Source organism: Sceloporus occidentalis, unplaced genomic scaffold, assembly GCF_023333645.1.
Source record: "Sceloporus occidentalis isolate IW3139 unplaced genomic scaffold, rSceOcc1.0.p SCAF_3, whole genome shotgun sequence".
Classification (NCBI taxonomy): domain Eukaryota; kingdom Metazoa; phylum Chordata; class Lepidosauria; order Squamata; family Phrynosomatidae; genus Sceloporus; species Sceloporus occidentalis.
This window is the reverse complement of record NW_028316983.1, coordinates 188,445,536-188,467,152: the sequence shown is the minus strand read 5'-3', so window position 1 is coordinate 188,467,152 and position 21,617 is coordinate 188,445,536. Positions and strand designations below refer to the sequence as shown.

At 38.1% G+C, this 21,617-nt stretch overlaps 1 protein-coding gene across 1 annotated transcript in view; it reads right to left on the bottom strand.

The window, feature by feature from the left end:
- Positions 1 to 2,510: 2,510 nt before the first annotated feature.
- MIB1 (MIB E3 ubiquitin protein ligase 1) overlaps positions 2,511 to 21,617 on the bottom strand; it is a 56,741-nt gene continuing 37,634 nt past the window's right edge. Inside the window, exons 13-21 of the mRNA XM_089517161.1 lie at positions 19,369 to 19,501; positions 17,780 to 17,866; positions 15,862 to 16,023; positions 14,447 to 14,628; positions 11,267 to 11,459; positions 9,835 to 9,913; positions 9,353 to 9,466; positions 6,959 to 7,059; positions 2,511 to 3,735 (exon numbers count right to left, since the gene is read on the bottom strand). Coding sequence (XP_089373287.1) covers positions 3,595 to 3,735; positions 6,959 to 7,059; positions 9,353 to 9,466; positions 9,835 to 9,913; positions 11,267 to 11,459; positions 14,447 to 14,628; positions 15,862 to 16,023; positions 17,780 to 17,866; positions 19,369 to 19,501 — 1,192 coding nt within the window. The 3' untranslated portion in view covers positions 2,511 to 3,594. The remainder of the gene's footprint in view (positions 3,736 to 6,958; positions 7,060 to 9,352; positions 9,467 to 9,834; positions 9,914 to 11,266; positions 11,460 to 14,446; positions 14,629 to 15,861; positions 16,024 to 17,779; positions 17,867 to 19,368; positions 19,502 to 21,617) is intronic.

Below are 21,617 nucleotides of genomic sequence, written 5' to 3'. Positions count from 1 at the left end.
ACCTCATTCTCTCTTCATACCACCTACAATGTGTGTGCATCTTAGTCATTTTCTAAAATTGGCCCACTCTACTGTGTTTCAACAGAACCAAAATGTAGGCTCCAGCTGTTGTGTTTCACAGTTCTTCTTTTCACATATTGGCTATGAAATTGTGCCAACAATTCTGCCCAGATTCCTGTGACCACAGCTTCCCCCTTTTTTGTTCTTATCTGTACAGCTGCTAGGCAGCACAAGCACAATGCAAAGCATTGGAGCTGAGACACTGTAGAGACAGAATGAAGGGAATGCACTCTTACTTAGGCAGCTGATCAACAGTTGTCAGACCCATTGCTCCATCTAGAACACTGTTGTGTCTCATAAGGGTAAGCCTCATGTGTGATTCTCTGAGCAGGACTGCAATTACAGCTTCTAAGATGTATGTATTTTAATACATTTTGACAAAGCCATCCACCTCAGGTTTGTATTTACACTTTAATAAAGATATAAATTCAAGTCTCCATATCTGACTTCATATACTATAAAAGTTTAATAAAGTACATATCAAATAAATTAAGAAAAATTAAAATCAATATAGCATTTTCTGTTGGCTAAAAGTTGTTATAAAAAACTTGTTCCTCTACATGGTGAACAGAATGGCATAAAATATCATCAAAACACACAAAAAAGTTAAGATGTGCTAATATAACAAATGTCCTACTTTTCAAAAGTGTCCTAGTAATTTGAGGTGAGAGTGGCACCTCTCGTCCATCCTTTTACGTGCTGAGTTACTAGCACAACCCTACACATGCCTATTCAGAAGTAAGCTCCACTGAGTTGAGTGGGAATTACTTCTAGGTATATGTCATCTTAGACATCTGTTTATACAACTTCATGTTTTAAAAATTATTGCAGAAATGGAAGGGAACAGAGGAGACAAAACATTTCAATAAGTTTATCATTCAGCCTTCTTGGTATATCACTGTATATGACACATTCCTTTGTCAAGAAAGGATTGATACTTGCCTTCCATCAATGATATACGACATTAACTTTTCTGTTATGTTTCTGTTTTTCATTCCTTATCTTGTTTAACTCCCTATAAAAACTTAGTGTTCAAATCAATTTGACTGTAAATGTCTGTAAATCTAGCTTGTTATTTCTGACATATGCATGCAGGTGTCTTTACCCAGGAAACTACCTATGGGGAAAATTCATCAAATTGGAATTAAATAGTTTGCTTTTGAAACAGGAACTATACAATTCAGTAGACAATTTCAGAATCAGTACAAGAGTTCTTTTGTACTTTTTATCATTTTATAAACTAGGAATCAATGAGTTCACACTCATTTGACAGATGTATACTTCATTCCAGTACACATTTGCCATGTGTATCATATTTAAGAACTTCATTCTAGTGTAGCTCTAAGAACCATCAATTTTTATGTAATTTATTATAATTTGGTATAATAAACTTCAAACTTATCAGAACAAAACCATAGCAAGCTCAGTGGGATGTATTCCCAAGTATGCACAGGACTGCAAACACAGTCATTTAGCTACAGCAACTGGTGAACAACTGGACACTCCAGGAAATCAAGTATTAACATTATAGTTTAGCAACAGTGAAGAACACTGCCAATTTATGAGGCACTATGCCATTATGCATTAATACCGCACCTGCTTCTATCCATAAATAGTGTTCCTGATACATGATCAGCAGTGTTCCAGGTAATCTGCAGATATTTGTAAATTTAAAAATTAATAAAAATAAAAATCTCAACTCAGATCTCTATCACACAGATTATATCCACCAAATACAGAATGTTTCTACAAACAACTTCTTTGATAAAATAAATTTAACAGGGATAAAATGCTATGAAAAGGCCATTCATTTATCTCCTTTGTTGCTTCATATGCTTAGAAGAATTTAACTGGAAATAAATATATCTGCCAATTATTTCTAGTATCTGCTTTAACACCTGGAAATCTTTCTATCTATAGCCTCCCACGGAACAATCAGAGCAAACTGCTTTCCCAAACTGCTCTTATATTAAGTTTTAAACTCTACTCAAGGAGCTTCCCAATTTAAAGAAATCTCACAAATCATTTGACCACTGCCTTAGTTAATATGAATTAAAAACTAAATGATCCCAGTGAAGTTCAAGAATATTGACCAAAAAAACCCAACAGTTCACACATATTGTGAAGTCTGTAAGAATCAGGAGCACTTTTGTAGGAAATGCCATTGTTCCAACTGTTCTTAAAACTCTGACTATGTATTCCCTTATTATAAAACAGTATTCAAATACTGTATAATTCTAATTCATGGATTGGATTCATAGGACCTGTACAGACAGGCCAAAATAAAGCTGCTTCGGGTCACTTTGGAGGTATGCTGTTTAAATGATGAATGCATCCTAAGTGGCCGGAAGCCACATCAAAGCCATGTTCCAGTCCTAAAGACTGGACCACAGCTTTGGCACAGCTTCTGGCATCCTAGGGTGCATGCATCATTTAAATAGCATACTTCCAAAGTGACCCGAAGCAGCTTTATTTTGGCTTGTCTGTATGGGCCCATCGTTCGTCAGAGTAGACCAATTTAAATCAATGGGTCAAGTCAATTTTTGCAAAAGATCTACTTGAAATGTTACTGAGTGTTGAGCCAACCTTACAGCTAGAATGGCTCCAAGTATTTAAATAATGTGCTCTGTTAAAAGTCTTTTTTTAGACCTATTCCTCAACTGAAAGGATTATAGTTGAGATCCAAAAAGCTTCGTAAGTATACAGAAATATTTGCTTTTTATTATTGGAAATGATATGTATTATGTTCAGCCTCACATCAGTAGTCTCACTGTTTCAGATGTTTGTCAGCTGTTTTATTCTAGAGAAGAGTGGGCAACTGTGAACCTCCAGGTGTTTGCACTACAACTTCCAGCAGCCTTACCCAACACAGCCAGAGTGAGAGATTATGCTAAACTGCAGTCCAAGAGCATCTGGATAGCGATAGCTGCCAACTTGTTCTAGTCCCCTGGTTACTTGGTTAGGGAACAGTTTTGTTTGTACTTTGTTCTCCTTTAAGTCAACTTGGAGCAAAAAACAGACTACACAGAATTATAGGCTTTTAGATTTTAGAGGCAACATGTAATAGTAAAATACTGTGCCTTTCTTTATTCCTGTGACAAGCTACAAGGCTTAGTTTTCCGCTGCAATTGAGCACTGACACTAGTGTGAAAAAAAATCTTAAAATTGAATACAATTTCGAGAATTAAAAACATGAAAAACTGACAGTATAAAAATCAACACTGCTGAAATAAGAGCTCATATATATATCAAATAAAAATATAAAAAGGGGAAATCAAGATTGTCCCTTTAACATAAAGGGGGCAGAGAGAAGGAAAAAGACAAATGATAAAAACAAACTATGCTGTTAATTAACCTAAACTGGGTTAGCTTTCTTGACGGCGAGAGGCTGAGCACTCAAATACTGATTTTTGTTGTGGTTATCAGCACTTAAAATGCAACACATGAAACTTTTACCTGCCACTTAAGCTTATGGAGATTCAATTAGCAAAACATGGTAATAATGTGACAAGCTAAAGTAAGACACTTTATAGTTTAATACAATAGGATCCTTCGTTCAATAGCCTTTCGGCAGATAGGGCATTCACTCATTCTATCACCACAAAGCTGACATGTTCCATGACCACACAGAAATATCATATTCTTCAGACGATCCAAACACACAGGACACATGGTCTGTAACAGAAAAACAAAGAAATGAAGAATCAGAAGAAAATAATAAAATACAATAGCTCATTATTTTGCTAGTCTTGATGTAAATACCATATAGGGAAAGAATGCCAGAGAGTAAAAAATGACAAATACTGAAAGACACTGTCTAGAGCAGCTTTCCTGAGATTTACTATAGCACTTCAAAACATCCTAAGCAGTTCACACAAATTTACAGTATGCGTAGTAACAGGCAATTGTTGACGGGGCAAGGAGATTAATTTGTTACAGATTGGCAGAACTCAGAAAGGTATAGATCTCCTATTCCACCCTTAGAGAGGAACAGCAGCTGACAGGGAAGATATCAACTAGAGAAAAGGTCTGTAGGGAGAGTTATCCCTCATAATAACACAGCCCAGATGGAATTGTAACAGTCTGGATCTGAACCAGAGATTATGCTTAAGGATACATGAAAACCTGTGTGCAGCTTGAAAAAGGGCCCAATATTCTGCCACAAGAAAGTTGGAAGGGCCTGAGAAACGAGCACAGTAGGTACTTTAAGTATCCACTGTGCCCTTTTCCCAGGTCTTTCCAACTTTCTTGTGGTAGCAAGTAAGGCATTCCAGCTTCCTGGCAAGGAAACTGGACCACAGGTCCAAGCAGGAAGGTAAGCACTTTGCCACTGTCACTTTATATCAAGTCAGAGGGCATTTTACCCTGTTAACAGTTGGGACTGAGGTCTGATCTAGTTGCTTCTCTTATTCTTTAAAACTACTCAATATGCCATTTCTGTAACAACATATTTCACCCTGTTCTTGCTGGTAGTCAAATTATAAACAAACTGTGAAACTTTACCATGTATATTATGATTATGATTATTATGGAATTGTTTTGAAATGTCTTTTATGCAGCTAGCAATGTTATTTTTTGTGCAACACTTTCCTGTCAACTGCTTTAAATGTAAGGTAAGGTATATGAAAAATCAGTATACAAAGTGACTGAGTTTCACATCAATGTCTGCCAAGAAGCAGCCCTCCTAAACACAAAAATGTTGCCCCCATGAAAATGGACACAAGTACCAGCAGCTTTCTGACTGAAGATAATGGGACTTCAAACTGAAATTTCAAATGTGAGAATGGACAATTTGCCAGGACTGCCTGGCATCACAGGTGAATTCTTCTGTTTACCTGTGGAAAAGAGGTGAAGATGGGTGGTCTATATTCAAGTCAGAAAGATTCCGACTGCCATGTGCTCCCATGCAGCCATGAGCAGAATCCTGCTAAATTCATGCCCACTTCCATTAGAATTGCCCAACTCCTAGTTCCAATGTCTTTGGGGGGGGGGGGGCTCTACTTGAAAAAAATTAGTTGATTCTATTTAAGCTTTGTTTGCATTGTCTACTGCTGTTAGAATGGGGGGAGATGCTAACTACCTTCATATCTATTATTACTGTGATTTGGGTGACTAAGGCTGCATCTGTACTGCAGAAATAATCCAGTTTGACACCATTTTCAATGTCATGGCTCAATGATATAGAATTCTGAGATTCATAGTTTGTGGTGACACCAGGGCTCTCTAACACAGAAGGCTAAATATCTCACAAAGCTACACAGAAAAGACATAGGCCCTGGGGATGGTATAGCTTTGCTCAAAATGGGTGGTATCTATAATGCAGGCTTCAAAATGGCTGCTGCAAGATATTGTAGCACATGCATGTGCTCTCTTGTGCTTGGGAGGCACTATGAGAGACACTAGGGATGAAGCTGTTGTGGCAATGATTGGTGATGTTGAGGGGAAGCAGCTCTGTCAGAGTCGACTCTCATCTCCTCTTCCACATTTCTAAATATTCATCATTAGTAGCCCCCTCAGAGACTAAATCCTCTATTTCTAATGGTTGTTTACCAGAAACTGACTCCAGTGTTTCAGCCATTGGAAGGTCAGAGGCACAAGAAGAATCCATTTCAATAGAAATAGATTGAACAGGTTCGTTAGCATAGGCCACTCCAGAGGAGGCAGATAAGAGCACATGCATGTGTCCCAAACTGCATGGATGTGCTTTGGGGCAGGAGCGCTTAAAGAAGCAAAGCTAGGTTTAGCTGATTTGGCTTTAACTTTCCCCACCCTAAAGGTGCATTTGAGAGAGAAACACGAAGGGAGGAATAAAACAATGGGTGGGGGGAACTAGCTAGGGAACCAAAGGCTAAAGATGTTTTTCTTTTCTTTTTGTAAAATACAGGATTGCAAAAGAAGAAAGAAGAAAAAAGGAGATTTAAACTGAAGAAATAAGGCCAGAGAAAGCAGAGGAGACAGACACAAGACCTGGGTGAAGCAACCAGGAGATGAGGCCCAATAAAGTTTCATTTTAATTAACTTTAATTATCTTGTTTAGCCTGGGTGGTGACAGGAACAAACCCATTAATAGATGGCTTCTTCTCCACAGTCTGAGATAGACTCTTTCTCAGAAAACTAGCCAGTTGCCCCCAAGACACACAGCCAATAGGGAAGGGAGCAAAAATCCCAGAGCATGGGATGTGCTTCTAAGGGTGGTGAAACTGAGAGAAGAGCTTCTCTTAAGGACTTCAAATCATCCTATCATGTGAAAGAATGTGGTCATATATATATATACCATATCTAAGTCACATAGGACTTTATAAAGTTATAATAGTAATTTAAATTCTGCCTGGAAAATTGAATGTCAGCTAGTGAAACTGTGGTAACGAGTCATATGCACCCTACAGCCAGCCCTGGTAAAAAGTCTCAGCATTCTGGGCCAGGTTGAATTTTTATATATATATATATATATATATATATATATATATATTTTTTCACTATATGTAAAAGCTTTCAGCCCACACTATATACAACATGCACTTTAAGAAAACAACATTTGCCTTTTGTTGCTCATTCTCATTTTCCAAAAATGCAGGCGGTATACCCTTACAAATACATATACCCATCTCCTGTTCTTTTGAAATCCAGACTACATTCATGATATTTTATGTGAAAACTGAGATAAACATAAAGATAAAACTATAAACAGAATCTTTCTTCATACTTTACTCAAATACTTTCACATTTATTATTCAGCCCAAGTAAAATTACCCTTTAAGTTATTCTACAGCTGATGATAAAAATAGCAGTAAAATATAAATCTGCTATTTTTCAACACATATAGTACTTATTCTGAGAATGTTCATACAATGTATTCAAGTTTCCTTTGATATTTATCACAAAAGTCTATTTGTTTTACCTGTTCTTTTATGTCCTGCAATTGCTGCTGCAATTTCTGTACATCAGCATTGACATTGGTATTGTCCTTGTCTTTCTGCAGAACAGGAATGTTTCCACTTGCTACGAAGTACAGAGAGGAGAAAATGGTGACCGAAATGCTTGCAAGAAAGAAGAAACCATTTAATCTATTAAATGCAGAAACTTTTCTGAATGACAATTTAAAACCCCCACATCATTTTGCTGGAAAACCCCACAACATTTTATTAAATGTGTGTTTCATAGTCAGTCATCAATTGTGCAAGTTCTCCCACTTAAAAAGATGAGAAGCCTGTAATTGACATCATAGGTAGACCTCAACTATGAGAGACAAAATGAGAAAACAAATCCAGACAATCACATTGTTTGATTTGGAAAGAATTTATTTGCAAATTATGGTGGAAAATAAGTATTTGTTCAATATCAAAAGTTCATCTCAATACTATTATATATCCTGTGTTGGCAATGACAGAGGTCATTTCTCATTTTGTCTCTCATAGTTGAGGTCTACCTATGATGTCAATTACAGGCCTCTCTCATCTTTTTAAGTGGGAGAACTTGCACAATTGGTGGCTGACTAAATACTTTTTTGCCCCACAAGGAACAAGTCATGATTATGAATCTTGCCTCTCTATATACGAATTCATTGGCTAAAAATGGCTTCAGAATTCTTCACAAATACTGGAAGACTGCTTAATGATCTATTTTGAGTTGTTAATATCATGTTATTTGTAAAAACAGGGCAGCGAGCCAGTGTCGTGTAGCAGTTTGTGTGCTGAACTAGGACTCTGGATGACTAGAGTTAAAATCCCTGCTTAGCCATGGAAACCCAGGAGGTGGCCTTAAGCAAGTCAAATCTTCTCAGCCTCAGAGGAAGGCAAGGGCAAACTCCCTCTGAACAAATCTTGCTGAGAAATCCTGCATGATAGGCTGGCTTTAGGGTCACCATAAGTCAGGAATGACTTGAAGACATACAAAAAACAAATACAGGATATTAATAACTTCCCGCTTTACATAGTTCTTCTCTGAAAAGAAATATAAAACAATCTGACACCTAATGGCCCAAGCTAAATGCAAAGGGTAGGCTAATTTGTGCAGAACCAAGAAGGACAACTGTGTAAAGCATATGAGTTAATGTTTGCCTGTAAGGTGGATTGCCCTGCCTTCAAAACAGAGTTCAGGAGCCCTGGTGGCACAGTGGTTAAATGCCTGCACTTCAGCCATTCACTCAAAACCACAAGGTTGCAAGTTCAAGACCAGCAAAAGGGCCCAAGCTCGACTCAGGCTTGCATCCTTCCGAGGTCGCTAAAATGAGTACCCAGACAAATTATTATTAATAATAATTATTATTATTTTAAGCAGTACAGAGGAGGGGGAGAGTGTCCTGTTTCAAGCATACACAGACCAGGTCACGAAGGAAAAGAAATTGCTCTTTTTGAAATCCACTGAAAAGTTTCTTCTGTCAGCACAAGGACCCAGATGAATCCTGGCCTCAATCTTTATAATTTTACGGCAACACACTTATGTGGGCTGCTGCCTTTGGAACATATTTTTAACTTTGTATTAATTGAACTAAAGTGGACCCTTGTTATACACTGGGGTTTGGTTCCAAGACCCCACTGTGGATAACAAAATCTGTGGATGCTCAAGTCCCATTAAATAGAATGACATAGCAAAATGGTGTCCCTTAGAAAAAAATGGAAAATCAAGGTCTGATATTTGAAATTTATACCTTTTTTTAACATTTTCAAACCATGGATGCTTGAATCCGTGTATAAAAAATCCTTGTATAAGAAGGGCCGACTGTATAACCTATGAATAATTATAATCTATCAATACTGAACTACAGCATTTTCTAGGAATCTACAGCCACATTTAGCATCAGTTCAAAGGTGCAGTGCCATTATTTGCAGGCCAGGTATGAGACTAGCATTTTACCCTTTCCAACACTAACTGCTGTAACTACACTCTTTAACAGAACCCGACTGTACAAACACATCTGCAGCTTTCCCTTACAGACAAATTCCTGCTAATTGAAGAATCTGGTAACAGTGATACTGTATGGGATTTTGCCAGCTGCCGTTCTTGCCTCTATTATACTATGAACTATATACTCTGAAATAGATACATAGTATGTACTAAGTATATACATAACGTATATATATATAGCAAATAATCTGTTATACTATGAAGATTTCACCGGGGTACTGTCCTTTCCCAGGTCACAAAACAAGAAGTAATCTCTGCACCCTCTCCAGTTTGAAGAGTAGGATAAGGTCAATGGAAAAAAAGGAACAGGAGAGAGAAGAAAGGGTGAAAAAGTGATATAGATGGGAGAATGACCAATAGGCAGGGCGGAACAAAAGAAAGAACTCACTAATATCATCTGTGCCATCTTCTGTACCTTTCCCACCACAACACATAATAAAAGGCACTCTTCGCTCTACCACTGCCCGACACTGCACACATTTTTTCATCAAGCTGGCACAATCTGGAAGACAGAAGTTTGATATCAAGACCATTGCTATGGTTTAAACAAATTTAATAATCCCTTCAATAAATTCTAGTTCAGGAAAGGAAGACTGCAGGTGACAGGTCTCAAAAATATTCTCCTTCCATATGGTCTCTCAGTGGATTCTGGTCCATCAGAATCTGAGACAGGACACTGTTTTAAATTCATGCACAACTGAGATCCTCCAATTTTCAAACTGAAGGGGAAGCCTCTGACAAACATGATTTTAAGCAGACAAACTCAGAATTATTTTTAACGCTATTGCATTAATCACCTCATAAAGCCGATCAAATTAAAGAAATTATTTTAATCACATTACCGCTATGAAACAATTTAATAGCACTTACTTTCACAAGCACACATGTGTCCACAAGGCTGGAACAGTACTGCAGCTTTTTTGTCTGAGCATACCACACATTCTTCAATCTACAAAAAGAAAACAATTGCCTTTCAGCTTTTCAAAAATTGTTATTTAGTCCCACAACCACAGACCAACTAGGATAACCCCTGTTGAGGGTAAACTGTCAAAATATGAATGAAGATAAAATCTATCATGAAGTAATCTCCAATTTGTGGGATCACCTTCTGGCAAATGCCCTAAAATTCAAAATGTATCCTGTGCCCCCAAGAGTGAAATTCCACTATATTTTTGCCCACCCTAGGCTGTTTCAGGTCCAGTTTTTTGAAAACTAACATGCTTTCCAATTCGCTTTGTTGCATGGGAAAAGGCCTCCCCAAAGTCCAAAACTGACAAAAGAGGAAGAGCATGGCAAAATAACACCAAGACCCTGGAGAGGGTATAAGAGGCAAAGCAAAAAATTTAAAATGGAGGGGCTGAGCAGTCAGGCCAAAACCAAGTCCTAACCTGGTTCAGTCTCTGGCCGGCACCTGGGTCAATGCCTAGGTGGGTGTTTACATGCCCATCCACTGACATGCCATGGACCCACTACCACTATGGGCCCATTGCCTTCCTCCACTATCACCTCTACTGAGAAGACCCCCATAGCAGTGTCTGACATGGAAACAGGCCATCTGACTACAACCACATGACCAGGTCCCCTCTTTTCCAGGTCAGAAGTCGCAATGAGGGTCTTCTCAGTAGAGGTAATAATTAAGTGGTGTGCAGAGCTGTCAGTCTGCTGTTTTGACCTGTGCTAAGGCTCATCTGAGATGGGATCGCACCCGGACTACAAGATCAGCATCCAATCTACACAATCCTTGCCTGGGGAAGTGGCCTGTGTAATACGAAAAGGACAACACAAGGCTGGGGGGAACATGAGCTTTTTGCTCTGTATGAACAGCCCCTGAAAAGAGACATGGGTCTTCAGTTTAACTGAAAAAGAACACTGGATTCTTGTCTAAGCATGCTGGCATGAGGGATACCACATAGGTTAGTGAATTTCTCCTCTAAACCAGCCAGAAAATGAATTAATAAATAAATATGGGAAGGGGGAGAGCATGATGGGATGCAGCCTTCAGCGCACTGGTGAGAGTTGTGCCCAGCCCCTGGATATTGGGTAGTTTCCTCTGATGATGCTATGCTTTAAATGTGGAGCATCATTTATGACAAAATGCTAGCCAAACTGGTTGTCTGTGGACTGATGTTATTAGTCTGTGGCCAACTTTCAGGAAAGCAAACAAGCATTATAGCCCATGTATGCAAATACGGGACTGGTACCTAACACATTACAATTTTTTTGACTATCGTCTAGATCATAAAGCCTGAGAATAACTGATTGAAGAGACAGTATGCTAAATGTAAAATGTAAGTGTGCAAACCTTTGTTCTTGACTGAACTTGCTCTTTGCAGATAAGACACTTCTTGACTCTTGGTGAACAAAGTGAGCAAGTAGCAATGTGTCCGCATGGGCCAAATAAAGTATCTCTCTTCATATCAGAACATACCATACATTCTTCTAAAGTTTCTGAATCATTGCTGATCATAGAAGGACTCCGGGAGCCAACCTGGCCACTAAACACAAAAACCCATCCAAGCATTATATTACAATATGATATACATTTTAAATATATATAGAATGCTATTTGTAACCTTATTTTGTTACATCAAAGTTCATTCTGTTCTTTAAACATTATTATTTATTCATCTGCATTGCAAATTCATAGAAATTATCAAATAGTCATTTATAGCCAACTAACAGAAAGCACTTTACACAGCGGAAACTATAGCTGCAGTGAAAGAAAAATATAAGCAGACAATATTCTTTCAATATCAATATCTAATCAATACTTTGGATTAGAGCAGCATTGACATTTAGTAAAAATATAAAATGAACAACAAAACAAAAATTTCATTAAAATTACCTAAAAAACCACACAGTGTATGTTTTCAAAGACAGATGTGTCAGTCTGTTTCACTATAAAAGTGGAGAAGGAGAGAAAGAGAAGGAATCTAGCAGAACCTTTAAGACTGGATTTCAGTCTACCTCCTCAGATGCCCTGATGCACTCAATATTAAAGTCACAGGCACATTAGTAATTAAATGGATATGGGGTGTGGATCACAGTACAAAAGGATACAGACCGGGATACAAACGGGCAGGGGAAGACGTCTTGGAGGTGTATTCTGCTGAATACGGAGCCTCCAGACCGCCCACCCCGGGGGCGTGGCTCAGGAGATGGGGCTTCCACATGGGAGGCAGTGAAGACGCCTCACCTGGGGCCGTTTCTGACCCGCAGTTTCCAAACCGCCGCCTCAGAGGATGCTGCAAAGAGAGAGGCAGCTTCCTCACGGGCGGCCAAAAACGGGGCTTTTTTTTTCCTTTGCCGGCTGGCGGATGCGCAGCTGCAGCGCTAAGCAGCGGCGGCAGAAAGCCTATGTGCACATTTAAAGTGCCCAAGCCCCTTTAAAACTTTTCCCCCCGCTCTGCTCAAGAACAATGGTGGTCTCCTGCCAGCTGGTGATCAGCTGGTGTTGGCATCCTTGTCCTCTTGCACTTTGCCAGTGTCACCAGCATCATGGATGCCTCCTCTCCTTTGGTCCCCGCGCTCTTGCTGAATCTGCAATGCACAGCCACAGCTGTCGCCGCTGCCACCGCTGTCCCCCTGCCATCCCCCATCACCTCCCTTGTACATATGTAAATATTTACAGTTTTAGGGGTTTTTATTGTTAGGTGAAAATGGCACAGGAATGTGTGTAGGGGTTCACTTTAAAGTCCAAACTTTCCAAGCAGCGCATGCGTACATGTTGCTCTAGGGTTAGGGTTAGGGTTAGGGTTACGAGTCTTAAAATGCGCTGCAGCTGTGCTGCAGCTTCCACACCTGCATGGCAGCTGACGCTGCAATTAAAGCCTGACTGCAAACTGCGCATGTTCCAGGACCCTGACTCATTATGCGACGCAGCAGACACGGAGCTTTTAAATGGGCAACTTAAATTAGCGGCGTAGCAATTCTGGCGTACCGGTGCAGCAGCTTACAGATGGAGCTGCGCAGCTGCGCATCAAACGGAAAAGAAGCGGAGAAAAGCAGCACCTTTTTAATGCCGCCTCTTCCCGCTTCGGGCGTGCGGGGGGCGTGTTCATGGCGGCATTCAGGTAAGGCCCGTCTGAAGGCTCTACCTTCATGACGTCATGAATACACCCCTTTTTGCCCGTCTGTATCCCGCCAGAAAGATGCAAATTCTGAAATTGGTCATACACCTTCAAAGAGTGGAGTATGATGATAGAAGCTGGTCAAGCAGCTGGTCTGTTAAGCTTGAGGTGTGAAAGCAATACATTGTATTTACTAAAAATCAGTTCCCTTGAAATAAGATATTTTCTGATGAGAAGTCATTTGCTACATGTGATGTTGCAAGGGCCTCTACATTAAAAATGTAGTGTGTCAAGAAATCATTATGTCTGTTCATGCCTCTGCTAAAGATTTGGAATCAGTGAATATATGCCAATTCCACTGTTTTTCTTTCCAATCTTCTTTTGATTTTTGATTTATTTTGTTCCAGAACAGATACTTGAAAGTCAGTATACATACTGGTTTTTGGATACTGAAAACTTATGTCCATTTATCCTTTCATGTAGAAACTATCATTTTGTCAAAAAATAAGACTGCAGAAGTCAAAAATAGACTGCAGAAATGCATCACCTACATGCCCTATAATGCCTTTACGATATTGTAAGGGACCTTATTAGGACCTTACTGCCAGTGTAGAATTCACCCTGTACTTCCAGACCTTACAGATGATTAAAAGCTTGGATAAACGAAAGTAGTTCTTTCTATTGCTGTTTAACTGGTCCTAACAAAATACTATCCTACATTTCTTGTGTGTATTGTTTCCCAAATGGTCAACATGGCTACAAAGATTTCTGATTGCTATTTATTCAAACTAGATAACCATAAAACTGTTAAAACCTAGGAATACAGTGACCCAAAGAGGCAAGAATAAATGACAAGGATTTAATGCATAAAAAATTGAATCGAGAGGACCACCATTCATTTTAACTCATGGTAAGTCATCCAGTCTACTGTATATACTCAACTATAAGTCGACCTCATGTATAAGTCAAGGTCAGGTTTTGGGGCCAAAATTATGGATTTTGGCCTGATCCGTGGATAGGTCGAGGGTAAAACTTAGAGGCTCCTTTGGTGTGTGTATGTGTGCATATGGCAAGAAAGACTCTCATTGAGGCTTTTTGCTTCATTGTTTCAGCTTTCATTTTAGCCAGATGAGCCGGGTAGGAGGGCGACTCTTAAACAAACAGCAATATCAATCAATCACATGACTCTTTCTGCTTGGCTCATCTCCACACCACATGGAGATAAACTTATCTCCACACCACATGGAGAAATCTGAAAGAGCTGCTATTGTATTACTATAGTGACTGTAAATAAGTCGACTTGGGATTTTGGAGTCAATTTCTGGGCATAAATTTTAGACTTATAGATGAGTATATACAGTAGTTAAAAAATAAAAGAGTAACATGAATTTGAGTTTTGTTTTATTACAAACCTGACTTTCTCTTTGTGACATTTAGCCAATGCTTTACAGAGGCTAGGATCAGGGCACAAGTCAAGTGGTGACTGACCCTTTTTATTACGAATACCAAGATCAGCTCCGTTGGCTGCCAGGAAGCAGGCAATAGATGCTGCACTCTTCTTTTCTGCTCCCTGAGTACCCAGTCCCATTATCAGCTGAAAGAAAGTAAATATGTAACTTACTTAAATTTTTCGAGATGAACCCAAGTAATAATGTCTTTAAGACCCAACAAAACTCACCAGATATAACTTAATGGATATAAATGTTGTTAATAGACCACAATACATACTATTGAAAAAGTTATTATGCTGTTAGTTATTTTAATTCTAATAGTAATAAAATTTATTTGGTCATTGACCAGTATAAAAACAAAATCACACAAGCAACATATCAATATAACAATAACAAATTAAAATATAAACTGATGGTAGACTGTACGTGTACAGTATCAAACAGTTCTTTCTACAGTATCAAACAGTTCTTTTAATTCATAGAGTAACTCAAACAGAAAAAAAAAACATTTAATCTAGTCATGCTGAAAATTGCAAGCCCTTTTCCCATATAACAACACTTCATGAACAGCAATAGCAACAGCAGCTTCATTTATACACCACTTCATACCACACTAAGCAGTTTCTAAGCAGTCTACAGCTGTAAACTAATTGCCCCCAACAAGGTGGGTACTCATTTTAGCGACCTTGGCAGTATGCCAAGCTGAGTCAACCCTGAGCCCTTGGCTGGGATTGAATTCACAACCTTGTGGTTTGTGAGTGAGTGGCTGTGCAGTACTGGCATTTAATCACTGTGCCACCAGGGCTCCTTTCATGAACCAATAATTGTGGTATTACTTCTATTTGTAAGTACAGCAGTATCCCAATTCTAACCTTCTTTCCTGTTATGACTAGCACAATCATACTGCAATTTCTCTGCAATTATTCTGTTTCAAGCAAACTTTAAAAAAAAGAAGCAGCGGCATCCATAATAAATAAATAAATAAAACGTACAAATACATACTGTCTTTCTTCCCCAGGTACATGAGAATGCATGTGCACATACACAAGTGCACATAGTATATTGTTTAGTTTAGTAGAAAGCATTAAATGGAAAAACTACTGACCATGCAGATTATAAATGTTTTAGCCACTCTTTGTTCTGTATTACTACTTGTGGGTTCAAATGACACTATTATGTACATTCTCACACTTTTATATATGCTTTAAACATATGTATGACCATTGACAAAATCCAATTAAAGCAAAACATTTGGGGTTTTTTTATAGAGAAAATCTCTTTCAATTTAATTTTCAGAAAACAGAAAGCAACCCAGAACAAAACACTGTAAAACAGAAATACAGTAAAGAAGTAATAAATAAATTAAATGTATTTACTGTGTTCTTTGATGGCTCCCAAGCTGTATCTACCTTGCCCACATCTTGCATGTCTTGAAGCTGGCGGAGTTGTGACAAGGTGTGATGTCTCAGGGCTTCATGTAAGGGAGTATCCCCATCTTTATCCTGAATGTCCAGTTTAGCACCTGCACGAACTAGGAGCTGAGAAAAAAATAAATAATTCAACAGTTTTAAAATTTCCTTTTCCACATAACCCATGGGCAAACTACAGCCAAAGTGAAAACAGCACACAGCTTTGCTAAACAGGACATTAGTATCTGGACTTATTTTCATCTTACAAGATATACTTTAAGATTTGTTTTCACCACATCTAATTTTCATCTTGAATCTCTTCACTAATCATTTTAATATATCATATATTAAAATAAAAATGACTAATGTTCTACCAGCAGTTGCTCCAATTATATGAAACTGTAAAAACATACAAAAGTATTAAACAATGACCAATTCCATGTTGATCTTTAACAATTTCTAAAAAGGAATTCTGATGAGTGAGCCTTATGGTAGGTACTAAATTGCATCAAGACAGCTCAAGTTGCAAGCAAGACAACTGTGGCCAAGTGCAAGATGTATTTATATAAGAATTGCAATGTCAATATAATATTAGAACACTGAAAAAATTTGTATTTTACAGTGCTTCAGTGCAGACAGCTTCTGTTCAAAGTTCCACTCTACGTTTGCTCTCACCCACTTGCTCTGGTTTTCCAGTTCTCTCTCCAGACAGTGTTCCATGTTCACTGAATATCCTCAGACTCTGCTGGGTTCTTTTCTACATCTAGATTTTGCCTCTCACCTCCCACATGTTGAGTGGGACAGGCATACTAGTGTCTCACCTCTTCTCCATTAGAATACTACATGTCTCAATTGATCTCTATTGATAGCTTGCAGTTCTCCAGGGAACACTGAAAACTAACTTCTCACTATGCATCTCATTGGAGGTTATCTAGTCAAATCGGGTCTCTCTAATTTTCTGCTGAGTGCCAATGTGGTGTAGTAGCTTGAGTGCTGTACTACAACTCTGGAGATCAGGGTTCAATTGCCTACTTGACTATAGAATCCCACTAGGTGACCTTGGGCAAGTCATACACTCTCAGTTCTAGAATAGGGATACATTAGAGTTCCCTTAAGTCGGAAAAGAGTTGAAAGGCACAACAAAATCTTTTGTTGCTGTGTCTCTCTTCTACTTTTCAAGCCAAACATTCCATATTTCTTCCTATCTTCTTCACAGATTTCCCCTACCAGCCAGCATTTTATGGTCACTAGTCTGTATCCTACCCAATGTCCTCACAGAACAATTTTCTTCTAACACTATTCTACTATTGCAAACCGCAGGGCTACTAGAAATCTACAAATTATCCTTGTTCTACACCCCACTCTGCACAGGAGAACTTATTAGGATGTGAAGGGAATGGGTTTTCACTTTTTATATTGTATCACATTATATACAACATATATACTAGAATGAATAATGAACAGAGCTTCAGTTAATTAGATCAGTTAATAAATTGATCAATTAGTTCAATTAATAAACATTTCTGCTTCTGCCTTCTTCAGCTGCTGAAAACACAAGTTTTACTTATAAACTGTGTTCTATTTGTTTATCATTTTAATAAATACTGTATATATATATATTTTAGTGACTCACATCATCCTTTTAGGATCCAGAACAAACTTGTGAGAAGTACTGCTTGTAGCATGGGTAGCATGTACTGAACAGATTTTATGCATAATATTGAGCAGAGAAATAGGACTGAGTCTGTTTCTTAAATGGATCACAGTATACAAATGATATGCTTTCAGAAATAAAGGGGAAATTATTTCCTTTAAGGATTCACTCAGAAATATGCTGTGAACTAAAATCTAAGGCCTCGCTTACAATATAATACAGGCATCTTACCCGCACTATTTGGGTATGCTGTCGTTCAACAGCAAGGTGCAGTGCAGTCTGTTGGTTTACATTCTGGATATCCAAGTTAGCATTTCCCTGAAAGAGTCATACTGTTACAATCATCCTTATCATTTTTGTAAATACAAACTAATTCAATCACTAAACACTAAACTTATATTTTAATCTGCTGAACTAAATTTACAAAATCAAATTATTTTCATTTGCATATTTTAAACCAAGGATTCAATCATGTAGCCCTCCAAATGTTACCAAATGTCAACTCCCATGAACCCAAAGAGGGTTGACCAAATGGTGAAGAATGCTGGAGGCTGCCATTCAACAATATCTGAAGGAGAATACAATTAATGTTCAGTTTTTGACATGGAAAGAGGATTAAAACCTAAATCCAACTATCAGTTAGAACTAAAATAATCCTTGAATGAATTGCGATCTTGGTAAATCAACATGTAGGTAAGTTCCACTGATTCAATGTGTCTACTCTAGCTGGAACGATTCATTGAATTTAGGCCTCTATCTTCCTTGGATTGTAAAACCCAGTATTTATAAAACATATAAATTTATCTATATAGTGTGATTTTTTCACAGTTCATGTTAACACCAATACAATTTAGACACAGATTTGGATACAGTATTTTCAGTAAACCAAGTGGGCATAACTCTTCCCCCTTGGTCACTGCTAGTTGAACAGGCTTCCTAAGACTGTCCAGTAATTCCCAAACTCTGGTCATTTCTCAGAAGCCACAACCATCTTAGCCAATAGTCAGGAATTCTGGGGGCTGAAGTTCAAAACATCTGGTGGACCAGAGTTTAGTTCAACACTGAGAAACTTTTCCACTGACTTAGGGGAAATAGAAATGGAACTACTTTTGGATGTCAAGTTTATCAAACACATAATTTAAGCTGAACAGAGGGGAAAAATAAGTTTTGGTTTAAAAAATAGAGAGGCTTGGTACTTTTTGTGAAGCTAGCCAGACTGTACAAGACTAACCAAACTTATTCAAATAACATTCACCATAAAGCTCTTAGTAAAAACTATTTCCCAAGTCCAATTCTAGACTTCCACCTCAAAGGTTTTCCTGTTTGCAAAAGCAGTAAACAGTAGTACACAAGGAGCCAAGTATTGAAGCTACTGAGAATGCCATGCATTTGTGTTTGTAAAGCACCTTTATTTGCTTTACAACCTCAGTCATATAATAAGTGAATGAACAATGGAAACTGTTTTACTATTATATATAAGGTTTATAATTAAAAATTAGTGGCATTTCACTAATACGATGCACAAAATTAACATCTGTTAGAACTGGTGGGTATACAAAACAAAGTTCAGAATTCAACTCTAATAAACCAAACAATTTAATCTCCAATCTTTAACCTTTAATTAAACAGATCAGGTAGTAGGCAATGACAGACATCTTAGAGAGTCAAAGCCAAACCAGATAAATTGGGCTAGATGTACTGAGTAAATACAGCTGTTTGTGTTCATATGGCTAATAAAAACACTTTAGCAACATATGTAAAAATCTACCACAACCAAATAATTGTTTTAATATCAAAATATTAGCAAAATATCCTTTTACCTGATGTACCAAGAGTTCTGCTACTTCTACATGATTATTAAGTGCCGCTAAATGTAAGGCAGTATAGCCATCATCTTTTTTCTCATCGACAATCCATGGCCTTGGGAGCTTGGAAAGTAACACTCGCATTGCACTGAAACACATAAAACATAGTACTATTGTACAGTATTATTTTGTAACAGAGCCAAAATCATTTAGCTAAGTACAAAACCCCAAAGCTCACTGATTTCAGGGTATAAAAAACCCCTTTCTTTTCTATTCATGACTGTAGAAAAATTAGTCTCAAAGCTACCTTAAATCAAACATGCAAAACTGCATTTACTAATTTTTATCATTCAGATTCAATGAGAACCGAGTTAAAGAAGCCATAATTTATTAAAGAAATTAACAAGCCAGGGCCAGTTTATTTTAGAAGTTCTCTTTAAAAACTTAATCAGAATAATGCTGCAATATCACTTTATATACTTTTGGTGGTATGAAATGATTACTTTAGCAACCATCAATAAGCATGAACTCTAGAGCACATTTGCAGTTACATCATTTTGGATTATAGCAATAACAAGTACATTTCTATACCGCTTTGAGCGCACATTTCTATACTGCTTTGTGTGGCAATAGCAAGTACATTTCTATACTTTGTACTAAGCGGTTTACAAAGTGTAAGCTAATTACCCCCAACAAGCTGGGTATTCATTTTAGTGACCTACGGAAGGATGCCAGGCTGAGTTGACCCAGAGCCCCTGGCCGGTACTGAACTCACAACCTTGTGGCTTGTGAGTACAGTAATTCATCCATGGATGGGGGGTTAGGGGCAAATGATCCCCGTGAATGTGGAAAAAATCACAAATAACCCCTCCCCCCAGTTACAGGGTGGCAGGGAGGGGTTGGAGACAAGCACATGAACTTGTCTCTCTTTCCTCTCCCTACAGCGCATGCTTGCCTCTCTTCCCTCTCCCTGCCACTGGGCCAGTTACAGGGTGGCCAGGAAGGGCATGCGCATGTGTGCTTCTCTTTTCTTTCCTCTAATGCTTCAGAAAGTTTGCCCGAGGTCTCTAAGGGAACCGGGGGGGGGGGGGGAGCAGCGCATGCAGCACGGCACTTGCAAATAACCAAATTTGCGAGTGTCAAAGCAGTGAATGCGGAGGGACAACTGTATAAACAGATATTTGTATTTTACCATAATTTTAAGAAGTGTTTCTATTTTAAACACTGTCCTGAATCTCAATTTCTATTTCTCTTTATTCTCCCTTACCTTTAAAGCCCTACATGGCTTGGGCCCAAGTTACTTGAAGGAATGCCTCTCCCTACACAATCCGCCCCACACTTTCAAAACAACTGGGAAGAATCTATTGGATTATCCAAAGACCAGACTAAGATCTACTTCCCACAGGGCATTTACTGCTATGGCTCCCAAATTGTGGAATGGCTTGCCCGAGGAGATCCGTCTTATTACCACTTTAGATGCCTTCAAGAAGGCACTCAAGACGGATCTCTTCTGGCGAGCCTATCCCCCAGATCTGCTATAACAGCTTTAAGATGACACTTCATTCGGAGCATGTATGGGAAATTAGATGCTGATATTGTACCTGTATAGGTTTTTTGATGTGTTTTTAAGATTTTATATCATGAGAATGTATTTTAACTAACTGTAATTTTAAAATTGTGCTGTACTCCCGCCTCAATCCGCAGGGAAAGGCAGGATATATATAAATAAAAATAATAATAATAATAATAATTATTATTATTATTATTATTATTATATCATGACTTCATGTTCAGAAATTATGTCTATGCAATACATGTTCCACGTGGTGTGCTTCAGTGATATGAACAAAAGAAAAAATAAATATCCAAAAAATGTCAAGAAAGTAATCAACTCTAGTTGAAAAAATATTTTAAAATAATTTCACAGGAGATTCAACTGAATCTTCTTCACCCTCTCCTATGAACAACGGTCTGCAATTGACCACACACTTCCCCCAGTTATCAGTCATCCCAGAAACTAAGAGGTATGATCTTAGGAAGGCTGCAGCTGGAATTCAACATCCAACTGGAATTCAAACTTAAATATTTACAATATGGCTTTTTGTTCAGGCTAAATAAAAAAAAAAAATCTCAGCAATCTAGAAGGTTCCAAGAAGTAGCTCTGTGGAGTCACAGAACCACACATGTGATGTACAGACCACAAGGAATGGCATGTCTTTTTAAAACTGCTCTTTGAAAATAAAACATACTATCTGTAATATACA